The sequence below is a fragment of the Pelophylax lessonae genome (assembly GCF_965119305.1).
Source record: "Pelophylax lessonae genome assembly, chromosome: 5".
Taxonomy (NCBI): domain Eukaryota; kingdom Metazoa; phylum Chordata; class Amphibia; order Anura; family Ranidae; genus Pelophylax; species Pelophylax lessonae.
Genome location: NC_138772.1, coordinates 494761862 through 494778152, shown reverse-complemented (window position 1 = coordinate 494778152; position 16291 = coordinate 494761862). Strand labels below are relative to the sequence as shown.

The 16291-nt window shown below is 42.8% G+C and overlaps 1 protein-coding gene across 1 annotated transcript in view; it reads left to right on the top strand.

The window, feature by feature from the left end:
* ANGPT1 (angiopoietin 1) overlaps positions 1-16291 on the top strand; it is a 460247-nt gene that overhangs the window by 345177 nt on the left and 98779 nt on the right. Inside the window, exons 5-6 of the mRNA XM_082257926.1 lie at positions 8744-8871; positions 14074-14175. Of these exons, the coding sequence (XP_082114052.1) occupies positions 8744-8871; positions 14074-14175 (230 nt within the window). The remainder of the gene's footprint in view (positions 1-8743; positions 8872-14073; positions 14176-16291) is intronic.

Below are 16291 nucleotides of genomic sequence, written 5' to 3'. Positions count from 1 at the left end.
TAGCAGTGCATATTTTTTAGCACTGATCACTGTATTAGTCTCACTGGTTCCCAAAAAAGTGTGAAAAATGTCAGTTAGATGTCCGATGTGTCCATTGCAATAGTCACAGTGCCGCTATAAGTGGCTAAACGTAGCCATTACTAGTAAAAATATATTTTTTTAAATTCAATGAAAATATCCTGTTTGTAGATGCCATAACCTTTATGTAAACCAATCAATATATATGCTTATTGTAATTTTTTTTAATCAAAAATATGTAGCAGAATACATATTGGCCTAAATGTATACATAAATTTGATTTTTTAAATTTTTTAATTGGATATGTTTTAAAGCAGAAAGTAAAAAAATATTGTTTTTTTTTTTTCAAAATTGCTTATAGCGCAAAAAATGAAAAACCACAGAGGTAATTAAATACCACCACAAGAAAGCTCTATTTGTGGGGGAAAAAGAAGATCAACTTTATTTGCATAGATCATCACGCAATTGTCAGTTAAAATAATTCAGTGCCATATTGCAAAAAATGGCCTGGTCATTAACCACTTAAGCCCCGGAGGATTTGACTGCTAAAAGACCAGGGGGTTTTTCGCGATTTTTTACTGCGTGACTTTAACGGACAATTGCGCGGTCGTGCGACGCTGTACCTAAACGAATTTGACGTCCTTTTTTTTCCACAAACAGAGCTTTCTTTTGGTGGTATTTGATCACCTGTGCGATTTTTTGATCATGCGCTATAAACAAAAAAAGAGCGTCAATTTTGCAAAAATAACAATATTTTCCCCATTTTTTATATGAAATCCCCCCCCAAAAAAATGTAAAAATCAAAATTTTTTAACATTTTCGGCCAATTTGTTTTATGCTACATATGTTTAGTAAAAAAAATCGCAAAAAGTTATCGCGTTTACTAACAAAGGGAAAGATTTTTGTCATTTTTGGTGTTTTTTTTTTAACGCGTAATGGCGGTGATCTGCGATTTTTTTGCGGTACTGCGACATTGCGGCGGACAGATCGGACCCTTGACTGACATTTTTGACACTTTTGGGGTTACCAGTGACATTACTGCAGTAATCAGTGCTATACATATGCACTGTTACTGCAAAAATGACACTGGCAGGGAAGGGGTTAACTGTATTGGAGAGGGAGGGGTTAAGTGATGTCCTAGGGGCGTGTTTCTAACTTTAAAGGGACATGGCTATTGGTGTAAAAACAGAAATCAACGGTCCTACATAGTAGAACCGTTTGATCTTAATTTTTACACCAGGGAGAATGACAGGCGGCTTGTTTACATAAACCGTCCGCCTTTCTCCCTTCACCGGAGCGATCGTGAGTGACCGGCAGACGATCGGGTCCGCCGGTCACACGCACTGACTTGTCAGTGAACGAGCCGGGGCGCCCCCCCGCAATTGGCTCACAAGTCAGTGACAGGCGAGTGACGTACCCCTACGTCACTCTGCCTGGCCGGGGCTGACCGCCGCAGTATATAGTCGTGCGGCGGTCGGCAACCGGTTAAGGGGGTAAAACCTTCGGGGCTGAAGTGGTTAATGTAGTAGATGAAGGTTTTTGAAGAACAGCAGAGGTTTCATCCTCTATTGGGTAAAGATGGCAATGGCAATTATAATACATTATTACGACAGTGGGCATGCGCTGTGTGAGTGCTAGGCATATCAGGATACATTGTACGGTTAAAGCATGTTCTTTTTAGTTAGGTGATCTCCATTTATGATGGGCTGTGTAGTCAAGGACTCAGATGGAAACTGCACTGGTTCAGTAATACTAACTCTTGCAACTGGATTGTGTCATAGTGTTACAAACTCACCCCCCCCCCCCCCATACAAGGGGAACAGCATAGGCTGCCATCAAATAATAAATGTGTACCAGACAATTGTTTACGAGGCAGTCACATGCTAGATGAGGTGTCTCACAGCTGCAGAAATACAGTTAGGCCTATGAGCAATGTGTCTGTTCCACTGCTGCCTGTGTCCACATTGGAGAGACTCTTCCACTCTACGTGTCCTGGTGATCATTGTTGATGGGGCATTAAGTGGGAAAATCTTCCAATGGGAACACCTGTTTTGGTGAAACTAATAGAGGATTTTCCTTAGTTTGGAGAGGTCACCTCTCCCTTCCTTTCTGAGAAAGGAATTGAAGGGAAATCTCCCCAATCGCACACAGACAAAAAATCCCTGAGAACGGATCAAACCTAAAAGCAGGTCCTGCATGTGACTAAGTCACCCAGATGCTCTCCACTATGGACCACTCATAGCAGGGCTTGTTCAGACTTAACACCTCAGCCATGATCACAGTCCACAGCCCTTGCAGAAGTCCTCTTCTGCTGCACATGTGTATGTTTGGTGTGTCTGAGATATAGAGTGCCCTGAACATGCACTCACCATATTCCTGGTCACCTGTAGCAATGGCACTTCTCTGGCTGGGGACACCTCATGCATTGGGGCTCCTCTCCCCTATCCACCATCATCCCCTAGCCTGACAAGGTTTGCACAGAGTTGGTTCACTTGGAAAAACCCTATCTCCCGAAGTCTGCTCTTAATGAGCATTTGAAGCAGGCATAAGCTTGGCCCAACTCAATTTTATTGAGGTTGTTCTCAAAACATTTTAAATAAATGTCATCTCCTCCATTAGACAAGAAACTATCTCTATGGTGTTCTACTCTCGTTGCTAAGTATTAGGAATGTCCATCCCAGGGGTAGCAAAGAAAGAAAAAAGTCCTTCTCTTTATCTTGGCTCTACTGTTCCCATCAGCTAGCCCAAACTAACTGTGCTAAGCTCCACCCCGAGCTTATATAACCGGTTGCAGACCGCCGCACGACTATATACGGTGGCGGTCAGCCCGGCCAGGCAAAGTGACGTATATATACGTCACTAGCCTGTCACTTCCTTGTGAGCCAATAGCGGGCGAGCGCGCGCCCGCGGAGGCACGCGCCCGCCCCGGCTCGTTCCCTGGAAAGTCAGTGCATGTGACCGGCGGACCCGATCTCCGCCGGTCACAAGCCTGATGTAAACAAGCCGCCTGTCATTCTCCCCTGTGTAGGAATGGTGATCATACGGTTATACTATGTAGGACCGTTGATCACTGTTCCTACACTAGTAGCCATGTCCAATCACAGTAAAAAACATGCCCCTAGGGAGACACTTAACCCCTCCCTCCCCAATAAAGTTAACCCCTTCCCTGCCAGTGTCATTTTGCAGTAACAGTGCATATGTATAGCACTGATTACTGCAGTAATGTCACTGGTAACCCCAAAAGTGTCAAAAATGTCAGTCAAGGGTCCAATCTGTCCACCGCAATGTCGCAGTCCCACAAAAAAAATCGCAGATCGCCGCCATTACGCGTTAAAAAAAAAAACACCAAAAATGACAGAAATCTTTCCCTTAGTTAGTAAACGCAATAACTTTTGCGCAAACCAATCAAAATACGCTTTTTGCGATTTTTTTTTACCAAACATATGTAGCAGAAAACAAATTGCCCAAAAATGTTAAAACATTTTGATTTTTACATTTTTTGGGGGGGAATTTCATATAAAAAAATGTGAAAAATATTGTTATTTTTGCAAAATTTATGCTCTTTTTTTGTTTATAGCGCAAAAAGTAAAAATCGCACAGGTGATCAAATACCACCAAAAGAAAGCTCTGTTTGTGGGAAAAAAGGACGTCAAATTTGTTTAGGTACAGCGTCGCACAACCGCGCAATTGTCTGTTAAATTCACACAGTAAAAAATCGCAAAAAAAAACCCTGGTCAGGAAGGGGGTAAAATCTTCCAGGGCTTAAGTGGATAAGACCCTGCCAGGAAAAAATGAAACCTTTCCCCTTCCTGGAAAGATGTAAAGAAGAAGCCTTCTTTAAAGGGACAATCAAGTGACCCCTGCCTACAAACCATGTCCTATTCTTTTAAAAAGTACAAAAAAAAGTTTGGGCTGGAATGTAAGTTCTGTATTGGGATTTTTGTAAAGTCATTATATATCAGTAAAGGTTCGTCAAAGTAAGCCAGTCTTTTTTACAAGCCACTAAATGCATTTATGTTGATATAAGGTATGTGTAAAGTCTGCCCAACCTCCTGGGAAACTGGTCATTACATGTACCCACACCTGCCTTCAAAATCCAAATCATTCCTAAGATGAATTGCATCCACATAACGATGTAGATATCATTGTCAATGTGTGTATCCTGAGAATAAAACACAGCTGGAATTGCTTTATTAATGATCATTAGCTATTTCATTCAAAATAATTATTGTTTTGATGGCCTCCTAATTAAAGGCCAGGCATAATTTGAGGAGAGAAATATCCCATACTAGGCTATTTGCCCAACAATTACTTCCTAATTAGATTTTTATACCACAGAAGTAGTAATTAAGGAAGCAGATATTTCAGTTTCATGAACTCTGCAAGAATACTTAATAATACTTAAAGTTCTTATCTGGGCAAAATAAAAAAACATATTCAGTACATATTTGTATTTTCCTTTGTATTTTGTATGGTTCTAATTGCATACTTACATTGCAAAGGTTTGGACCAATGTAAGTACGCATATTTTATTCCTGAGGGACCACTGTGCAAGCTGACAATCACTGTAGTAGTCAGCACTAACAGTGATCGCCGCAATCTTCCAGGTTCTGTGTCACCAACATTAATTATTTTTTACAATAAATGCAAAGCATTCTCTTTTCCTCATCTCCACCTTGTAATACCAGAGAATCCAGGGCTGGCCCAAGACATTGTGCTGCCTGGGTCCAAGAATGAAATGCTGCCCCCCCCCCCCCAAAAAAAAAATCCGAACAAAAGGCCCCCATATCAATTATTTTACATAAATATAACCTTTAAAAAAATATTATGTATACTGTTATCTTCTTCCATAACTCACCGATCCACCAAACACCCACTGTCTGTCCTCAGTCCTCCTGTCACTCCTGTGTCTGTAGTGCCCACCGCCCTAGAAGATCCAGCCTGCCCTGCGTGAGATGGAGTGCGCTGATGTCTGAGGTCATTGCGCACACCATAATCACATGAGGGAAGTTCCTCAGAGGAGACACTTTGCCTCCACATACTCATCAGTTTGCACTACGGACGGCAGTATGAGATGGGGAAATGCCACCAGTAAAGCCCCATACACACATCCCGAATGTCGGCCGAACGATCGGCCGTCTTTTGTCTGGTGCTGTCCTGGCTGAAAACTGCAAAAGACTGCACATGAATTTTGTCGGCCAACAACAGCCGACTGCAGAAGTGATGTCATGTGATGGTTAACTTTCCGTGTGTTTTTTCTTTTCTGAGCATGCCCAGTCTTGCTAATCGGCTGTTTGCCGGCTGAATTCTGTACTGATTGGCGAACAATCGGCCGTTCTGGTGTTGGCCAACAAAAATTTTAATGCCTGCACAACAGATTCTGTTTGGCCGAAAAGTCGCTGTCGGTTGTCGGAAAGCATCATACTAACAAGCCGACAATCGGCTGATCGTTCGGTGGCCGAATATTTACGGCCGACAAACGCTACGTGTGTACGGGGCTTAACACGCCGCAAACTGATGACACACAAAACTGCTGTAAAAAAAAAATCTTGGGAATCAATTTGCTGCCCCTCTCTAAGTCCTGCCTGGGTCCAATGGACCCAGTGGGACCCATGGTAGGGCCGGCCCTGAGAGAACCCCTTGTATTTACTGAAAAAAAACCTCAAGGTATTATGTAAATGGCAGAGGTGCCAAACATGCAACCCTCTGTGGTTAGTAAGCAGTCTTTGCTCAGGACCACAAAGATGACAGTGATCACTATAGTAGGACTGACTACTACACTGATTGTCAACTTCCCCAGTGAAATACATTGTGCCAAGCTGGACTAATGTAAGTATAAAGATCATACCTGGAGTTTGACTTTAATAACACTGCAATTATAGAAAAATACCTGCTGAACCTACCACAAATTCATTGATCTCCTAACATCCTGTAGTGAGCTAAAAATGCTGCCTCTGCTATGCTAATATCCCAAGCAATGTTTGTCAGACCTGCCCAATTCTCTCCTGCTAGACTTCAGAACACCTCCCTTTTATGTGATATCTGGTCATATGGAGATGAGGAGAGGGGGAGGTATTTTGTAGCCCAGCAGAGAAGAATTCAGGCACGGCTGACAGCATTGTTTGAGAATTAACCATTTGACCTCGGCAAGGTTTCACCCCCTTCATGAGCATTTTTTGCTATTCAATACTGCCTTACTGTAACTGGCAGTTGCTCGGCTATGCAACACTGTACGCAAATGGGTCAGGAGGGCAATCAAAGTGTTAACTGCATGCCTAACAAATGTATGTCTGCAGCTTCTACTTACAGATCTGGCTGGCTTTCCTCCTTCAATTCAGTTCTGGACGTGAGAAAAACAGTCAGATTTGGGTTGTGTGTTTACTAAGTTTTACTGTGCTATGATCGGCCACATCAATCAGCAGATCCACAGCCAAAATCTGCTGTGCTGTGTCCAACTACAGCAAGGGGGGGGGGGGGGGGGGGCGTGTGCCCAGGAGAGCCACCGGCCAGCAGTAAAATGACTACTGGCAGCTCGGCAAGTGGTTAAATTCAGTAGAGACACTGTGTGCTAACTGTGTCAGAAACAAGATGCTTTTATTGGTATAGTTAACAGACCAGGTAGCAAAATAAGACAAGTTCATTGTTAGAGTTCACATGCTAATTAGGGATGATCGAACTTTTGAAAAGTTCGGTTCGACCAGAACACCCGAATTTCCCGAAAGTTCGGTTCGGATTCCCGAACCCCTTTGAAATCAATGGGACCCGAACTTCGGGAATCAAAAAACAAAACTCTTTGTTTATGTAGTGCCAGAGCTGGTGGTGGTGACATTGTACGGTGGTTCCTATAACTGACACCAATGACCAGGGGCGTAACTACAGGGGTTGCAGGGGTTGCGATTGCTACCGGGCCCCATGCTCCAGGGGGCCCAGTAGCAAACCAGTGGGTGAACTTCCAGGATTGCAAAAGTCACACTTGCGACCGGGCCCTGGCATTGCACCACTGTGGGGAGGCCCAAAGATTGCAGGAAGGGAGCCCACTGCAGAACTTGTGAAAGGATCCTGCTGCGGGACCGTAATAAAAGGCCATGCAACGAGAGTAAAGAGCCCCAGGATTAGTGGGAAGAGCCCTGGGCTTGAAGGGAAGGGCCCCGGCCAGGGATCTAGGGGGGCCCTTCATGGTTTCTTGCATCGGGGCCCTGAAGGCTCTAGTTACGCCTCTGCCAATGACCCTGCATTAAAGGCACTGTGTATTGCTCTGGCACTACATAAACAAAGACTTTTTGAAGGACTCTGTTCTTGCTTAGTTGGATGTTTTGGATTATTTATGCACTTTATTTATTTGCACTTTATGAAAGGAGGATAACACCATTTCTGCGCTACTGAAATTCTAAGAAAAATAATCATTTTTTTTTGTGATGAATTTTTATTTATGTATAGTTGTCACTGAGGCTTTATCAACTGTGCGATGTGAAAATCACCTGCAAGACGCACACTGCTATGCGACCCAAAGTTGTCGCTAAATAAAGCAGATGTGTGTGACGCAGAGTAGCAAAGCCTTTTGCAGTGGACTTAACGCTTACAACAAGAACAGCCGTTACGTTGTCACTGAGGCTTTGGCAACTCTGTGCGGTGAAATTCACCTGCAAAACACACACTGCTATGCGACCCAAAGTTGTTGCTAAATACAGCAGATGTGTGTGTCGCTGAAATGTATTTTGCACAATAGCTGACTAGCAAGCACGTATACCTGCTGTAGATATATCAGCAGTGCAACGTGCTCACTAGATGGAACCCTGACACTTAAAAGTATCCCTACAAAAACTAGATTATTGAATCTAACTATAGTGGTATATAGTACCCTAACTACACTGCATATCCCTTTCCTCACACTAAAAGAACAGCTCCATACAGCAGAAGATAATTTCTAACTGACACTGTCCCTTTACATTTTTTTTTTTCTAACTCAAACAGCACAATCGCTGTATTTCTAACTACACTGACAATCTTTCTGTAAGCTGACTGCTCTTCTGCTGATTTGGAGCTTTATAAGCAATCGGCTATGCAGCAACGTTGTTTAACAGCAGGAGAAACACAAATGCTTCCACTCTCTTCCAAAGCCTCTGTATTACAGTGCTAGAGGTTAGGCGGGGATATGTTATATACTGGGGGCGTATTCACTCCTGATTGGCCTCTGGTCTCCGTAGTAATCACGTTCCTAGCAGACTCCTGCCCCCCTCATTGGCTTTTACTGACGTTTCTGCGCCAATCACGGGCTTTTAAAGCCCACTTCCTGTCCCATTGCATTTTAGGTTCGGGTGACTGAATTCCGAACTTTTACCGCAAAAAGTTCCGAATTCGGCCGAATTTCGAACACCCAATGTTCGGGTCGAACCGATGGTTGACCCGAACCATTCGATCATCCCTAATGCTAATTACATTCCCCAATATACAGAGTATCACTAGAAAAAGCATTTACAGATCTGTATGGGAAATAAATAGTCCCAACATGGAACTGAAAATAAGTAACAAAATGAATAGATCAAGTAATAAAAAAAATAACCCAAAACGTGTATTTGTTGAAATTAATCAGCAGTTGCACCTAAGCTGAAAGAATTAAAAAGAAGACCTTGTGTAATAAAGTCCTACAACCAATGAAAAATATTTATTTGGATCCCAGACTTATTTGTGGCCTAATTTTTTTTTTAATTTTCTATTTTATTTGCAGTTTCCATAAAGAATGCGAAGAGAGATGAAGAGAAACCTTTCAGAGACTGTTCAGATCTATACCATGCAGGCTTCAACAAAAGTGGTGTGTACACGATATATATAAACAACGTTTCTGAACCTAAAAAGGTAAAGATTGCTATTTTTCAGTGTATTACATGTACAATAATGTATCAAGTAGAATGTAATTAAATATTTGCTTAGTTTTAGTTAGAGTGGGAAAGCATTAGAACCTCTGTGAAACTTGTATTGCTCCTGGTGTCTTTATTGGGCAGATGTTTTTACTTATTTCCTCTCCTGGAGACATAAAATCAATAGAGAATTGAGGTGAAAAAGAAAAAGAGAGGAAATCCCACTATTTACAGTTGTCATTGGAACAGGTGTCATTTTTGGGAGATTTCCCTTTTACGGCTCTTCTGTTGACAACTGTTACACTTTAGATTTCCACTTTACCTGCTGGTGGCAAGAGATGCCAGGACAAAAAGTGATGGTGAATCCCACTAACAAGCTCACAGAAAGTTATAAAAATGAGACAAAAGCTTTAACTCTCACCTGCACTACCTAATACAAGGCAATAGTTTTGAATGAACTAAAGTCTAAAGCCTCGTACACACGCATCGAAAATTGGCAGGGAATTTTCGTCCAACGTCCGATCTGCCGATTTTCGGCTTGTTAGTATGATGCTTCTGACAACCGACTCCGACTTTTCGACTGAAAAAATCTGGTGTGCAGACTATAAAACTTTTGTTGGCCGTCAAAACATGGCCGATTTTCGTGCAGTCAGTACAGATTTCGACAGGGAAAAATCTTATGAGCAAGACTGGGCATGCTCAGATAAGAAAGAACACAAAGAAAGCAAACCAACACATGACATCACTTCAGAAGCAGATTTTTGTTGGGCGAGAAAATTCGTGTGCAGTCTAGGCACATTCCAACCAACAAAACACAACTCTGGACAAAAGACGGACGATCGGTCGGCTAATAATCGTTGCGTGTGTATGGGGCTTAAGGCTAGTTAGACAATCTCCTCTATATGCTATTGTATTCTTTCAGCTGGCTCCCATGGCAGTCAAAATACCTGAACAGTGCATGCATCATTTTGTTGAACTGGATGGTGGCATCACCCATGGTGTGAATTTCAGCCGATTCAGCAGGATTTGGCTGAAATTTGACTGAAATTCAAGCTGCGTATGGCAAGATTAAAGGATAATTTAGGGAATGGTAAGCTACACAGACCAACACAAAGTGACACATAATTGTGAAGTGGAAGGAAAATGATAAATGGTTTTCCAAATTTCTTACAAAAAAATATCTGAAAAGTGTGGTGTGCATTTGTATTCGGCCTTCTTTACTCTGATACCCCTAACTAAAATCTAGTGGAACTAATTCTACTCTGATACCCCTAATTTACTCTGATACCCCTAACTAAAATTCTAGTGGAACTAATTGCCTTCAGAAGTCACCTAATTAGTAAATAGAGGCCACTCGTGTGTAATTTAATCTCAGTATAAATACAGCTGTTCTGTGAAGCCCTCAGAGGTTTTTTAGAGAACCGTAGTGAACAAACAGCATCATAAAGGCAAAGGATCCCACCAGACAGGTCACAACTGCAAACCTACCATGACATGGCTGTCCACCTAAATGGAAAGGCCAGGCAAGGAGAGCATTAATCAGAGAAGCAGCCAAGAGGCACATGAAGGAGCTGCAGAGATCCACAGCTCAGGTGGGAAAATATGTCCTTAGGACACATATTAACCGTGCACTCCACAAATCTGGTCTTTATGGAAGAGTGGCAAGAAGAAAACCATAAGAAGTACCATTTGCAGTAGGCAAAAAGCCATGTAGGGACACAGCAAACATGTGGAAGAAGGTGCTCTGGTCAAATGAGACCAAAATTGAACTTTTTGGCCTAAAAGCAAAATTCTATGTGTGGCATAAAACTAACACTGCACCTCACCCTGAACACACCAGGACAGCAGAAACAGGGACAGGGAAACTGGGAAGTTGATGGGAAGATGGATGGAGCCAAATACAGGGCAATCTGAGAAGAACATTTTTAAAAACCTGTAAAAGACTTGAGGCTGGGATGGAGGTTCACCTTCAAGAAGGATAACAACCCTAATCATACAGCCAGAGCTACAATGAAATTGTTTAGAGCAAAACATATTCATGTGTTAGAATGGCCCAGTCAAAGTCCATACCTAAATCAAACTGAAGATCTGTGATAAGATTTGAAAATTGCTGTTCACCGACACTCTCCATCCAATCTGATAGAGCTTGAGCTATTTTGCAAAGAAGAATGGGCAAAAATGTCACTCTCTAGATGTGCAAAGCTGGTAGAGACATACCCAAAAATACTTGAAGCTGTAATTGCAGCTAAAGGTGGTTCTATAAAGTATTGACTCTGGGGGCCTGAATGCAAATGCACACCACACTTTTAAGATATTTATTTACAAAAAAATTTCCTACCAGGTTCACAATTATGCGCCACTATCACATAAAATCCCAATAAAATCAGTTTACTTTTTTGGTTGTACCATGACAAAATGTGGACATTTTTTAAGGGGTGTGAATACTTTCTCAAGGCACAGTATATTTGTCCAGCTTCGACCAATGCAAATATGTATATGCCATAATATATTATACCTGGACAAAGTCACTGGAACCTGCAAATCACTGAAGACACAGTGATCTCCACTAGCTTCTGGGTCGTGCACCTTTTGACTACTCTCCTGTTTTGTGAACATAGGAGGTCGGCCACTCAGCTCAGGCGCTATTCAGAAAATGATTTGCATTTTCTTAATGAATGCAAAGTGTTCTCCAGTGATCCAGTGCTGTCCTGACCCTCATCCTGTCCTCACCCAAACTGGTTTCTTCACCGGTCTTTGGGTCATGGCACTGGCATCTTAATAGTGGGCAGCCAGTTGTGACTCCTTGCGGCTTCACAGCCGGCTGCCCACTGCACACGTGCAAGCCACGTTGAACATTGTGAATGATCTCTCAGCTTTCTGGGACCTGTATCTTGTCCCAGAAGTCTGCAGGGAGGGAGGGGGTGGGGGAGGAAGCAGATCAAAGCGGAAGTGGGTAGCTGTTAAAATTAGGTACCCACTTCCCCCTCCAAAAAAAAAGTTCCAAATATGGCAGGAGAAGAGGAGAGGAAGAGGAAGAGTGTAACTTCCCCTTTTGGGTGACCTGATCCAGAGGTCTAGGCAGATGAAGTTATGTGCAAATCTCAACTTTTTTTTTCCCAAAAGACTCACTTAACTCTACCTGCTCTTGAGTCTTCCCATTATTTCATTAATATGACGGCCAAATCCAATTTTTACAGGAAAAGTTAAGCATGAAGAAAAAGTGCACCGATCAATGTGTCTGGAGTAGTGGATCATTTTAGTATGCAGTTTTACCTGAAGCTTATCACTGTTGATTCTTTTTTTTTATCATTTTTTTTAGATTGAGGTTTCCAAGTTTGTGACTTTTTTTTAATAGTTTTGATTAGGCTCTTAAATTGTGAGTTCTAACAAGCAGGGCCCTCTGATTCCTACTGTATTAAAGTGTATTATAGTTGTTGTCTACCCTCAAGTAAAGCGCTGCGTAAACTGTCAGGGCTATATAACTCCTGTACAATAATAATTATTAGGCTATGGTACTCTTATATTAGCTTATTTTCTTTCTGAGCTTCACCAGTCTTAAATTATGTTAATGGCAGGCCTTTTTCTCTAGTATAAATACATTGCTGCTCTACAAAACTGGTTCTACTGTATTATTATTGTTTATTTAAAATAATCTGTGAAATCGTCATAGGACATTGGGATTAGGGAAAAGTGTGGATTCTGATTACTAGATTGTACCCCTATGCCAACAAACGCATGTAATGTAAGCAGTTTGTTAGTTGAAGCTAGACGGGATAGTAATTTACACAGAATTAGGCACAGAGACTTGTACTGTATTAAGTAAAGCATGTACTTCCAAAATGGTAAATCATTCTGGTCCTTTCTTTAAAGTTGTGTGCCACCTTACTTACTCACTAATCCTCCTGGGCTTTTTCCAAAGTAGTAAAACCAGGAATGAGAGCAAAACACAGGAAAGCATTGACCTGCAAATGCCAGTGTTGTTCAAGATGAAATTGACTATGGTCTAGAAAAATGCTCTTACCTTGGCTGGGTGTTTTTCTTTCTTTTTTTTGTAAAACTATTTTAAGTGTACATTAGCAGGTCAACTTTTATGGATTTGTTTTGGTCATTAATTATCTCAACAGTAGCACAAATCTTGCTGCAACTGCTGTTTACATTCCGTACTGACTTTTTAAAAGAGGTCAACTGGAAAAGTTTGAGCAGTTTTTGTTACTGGGTTACTGTACTCTGTATTCAAGTAGAACTATGGCCTCTCATAGAACTGAGGCAAAGTCTCACAAATCCCGGTTGATCCTACCTGTAAATCTACCCTCATGCATCTTCCTTTGATGGTGTGAGAATGTTCCATCTGAATTCAGGAGTAGTGCAGCCGCATTGCCAACCCATAACCTACTCATATAGGATGTAGCTTACAGCAATGGAGCTCTTATTTCAAATATCAGCCAGGACACTATTTTCATGTTTTGTCAGGATTTGTGTGGGTTTCCTCGAGACTCGTTGGTAGGTTAATTGGCTTCTCTCTAAATTGGCTCGGGTGTATTTGAACAAATTGACTATGCACACTTGTTATCACATTCTGCATGCTGGTCCCAAGCTGAGTAATTGGGAAGGGTTGAGGACAAACCTGGTGACTTACCTGGTGAAAAATGTGCAAGGAAAATTCTAAGGAAAAAGTCTCTCAAGTGTATCAGACATGGAGCTGGCCCACAAAACTGATGAAATCTGGATACGACGTTAAAATATATACATACATTACAGTGTCATAATGTAAAATGCAAGGAAAGGAGGAGTCAGTTTTGGGCAAGGTTTGTTAACACAAAGAGACAAAGAGGGCTGTTTTGCTGTGTTCCATGCCAAGTACAAAGTGAGCACCTACTACACCATTGGGATTTGGATCCAGAAATGATAGTCAGCATTTACCAAATAACCAGTATTATTCCACCAGTTCACATACACGATTTCTCGTCCAGTGAAAGCAGTGGGATGTGTGGATATATGGATTCCAGAAAACTTGGCAGAAAGATTAAATCAAATAAAGGAGTTTATTTCCACTCACCCCTCTACCATTGTATGACAAGTAACATTTTCCTGTATTCTATTTTTTTTTTCACCTTTTTATTTTTTTAAATAAATAAAAAGCATCTGAATGGACATTTAACTAAAAATATACAATTCTCCTTATCTCCTTCGGTTCCTTAAGGTGTATTGTAATATGGAAACGGCAGGTGGAGGCTGGACAGCAATTCAGCACAGAGAAGATGGAACCGTGGATTTCCAGAGAGGCTGGAAAGAATATAAAATGGTAAACGCATTAGTGAAACTTACTGGTATATGGTATAAATAATCTGTTTCTTTTGTGATATGGGAGAAGAAAAGTGTACAGTATATAGATAAAAATTACAATTCTACCTTTAGAAATAAAGGGGTTGATTTACTAAAGGTAAATGGGCTGTTCACCTTGGAAGGGAATTTTCCTATAGCTTAATTAATGTGGTAAAAAATAATTTTACAAAGTACAGTAAACCCCCGCTCCATCGCGGTTCAGTTTTTGCGGTCCCGGTATATTGCGGTTTTTTCTATAATGTTATCAGGGCCGGTGCAAGGATTTTTGACACCCTAGGCGAAACCTTATTTTGCCGCCCCCCTTGGCTCCGCCCCTGACTCCACCCCGTTCACCATGCCCATGAATATGATAGAGGTGGCGGGAATGGAGCTTTGGGTAGCGGGGGGGGGAGGGGAAGGAGGCAGACGATGAGGAGGAAGGAGGATGAGGGGGCAGGAGGAGGAGGAGGGGGGGGAAGAGGAGGAGGAGGAGGAGGGGGGGAGGAGGAGAGAGAGGGGGAGAGGAAGAGGGGAGGAGGAGGGGGGAGAGGAAGAGGGGAGGGGGAGAGGAGGGGAGGGGAGGAGGGGGGGGAGAAGAGTAGGGGGGAGGAGGAGGGGGGGGAGATACATCACACATTTGAGAGATCACACATATAAGTCATATATATATGCACACTATAGAGTCAGTTAAAGAATCTCAATGTGTTTTTCATTATTCACTTACCACCAGGGCTCTGCTCTGCTGCCAATGGTTCTCTCTCTCCAGGCACAAGGAAAGTTAGGCAGCCATGCTTCTCCAGCTCTGTCTCACACACACCTCCAGGTACCGACCCCCCTGAGCTCCACTGATCAGATAGGTGAGTCTGCTCTGCTGCTTGATAAAGGTGAGGGGAGAAGGACAGAGCAGAGCTGGCTGGCTGTAGTAACTGGTCTTCACATGGATCATGGGAGGGAACAGGGACGGACGATCACTGCTTCTAAAGCTCTGGACTGGCACCAGAGAGTCTCTGAGAGACGGACAGGTCACAGAGTGTGACCTGTCTGTCACCATGCAATGGGTGAGCCCCGTAGTCTCTGATATAAGAGGACCTATAGTGACTTGGTACCGTCCTGTAGATGGGAGGATAATGCAGATAATAAACACTCACACCCAGTGGCGGACTGACAACTCATGGGGCCCCCGAGCAATAGGAGATCATGGGGTCCCCTGTGTCCCCTCCCACACTCAAGCCACACTAACACAAAGCCCCACCTACATATTGCACTGCCCACATGTGTTTGTGGCAGCCATCCTCCATATATCAGCTCAGCTGCACAGAAGGGCCCCAATTCTTGACTGCCACTTAGGCTCACAGAGATTCACATTGGTATTGCTGGAAAGTCACCGAACACCTGACAGGTTCAAAGGTGACAGCCATCCAAGAAAGCTTCCCTACCACGCCTTCGGGAACCTTCGTGAGCCTGATCGTTTGGTTGTTGCAGCTCAGCTGCATAGAGGGGGCATTTTAACAATCTACTGCAGCATAGTCTGTAAGAAAGTCCCGGGATTCTTTCTGTAGAAGCACTTCCATGTTTAAAGATGGCTGCTGTGCAGGAGCCATCTTTATATGCAACCAGGGTGTTTTATGAAAGCAGTGGGCCTATGTGCAAGATCCAAATTTTGGCCCTAATGCCAGAGAAAAATGTTCAGCGTGTACTGCAGCACGTATGGGGTGTGGTTTTCAGGGGCTAAGTCCCGGGTCACACCAGTGCGATGCGGGAAGGCTGCAAATTCGCAGCCTGTTCCCACATCGCAAACGCACCCCTGGCAGTTCACACTGCCATATGCAATACGCAGGGGGTGTCAATTAAATGTTAACGACACCCCCAGTTTGATCGCATATCGCAGTGCGATCTGACAGTTCGCACAGGATCGGATCGCACAAGTGTGAACCACTGTGCGATCCGATCCTGATGCGGCTGGAAAAAAGGGTCATGTGCGTCTTTTGTGCGGATACATTGCGAATTTAGCCATACAAAGCGTATGGCTGAATTCGCACTGCACATCAGATCGCATGTAATGAAGGAGCAGTGCGTTCCGAATTACATGCGATCGC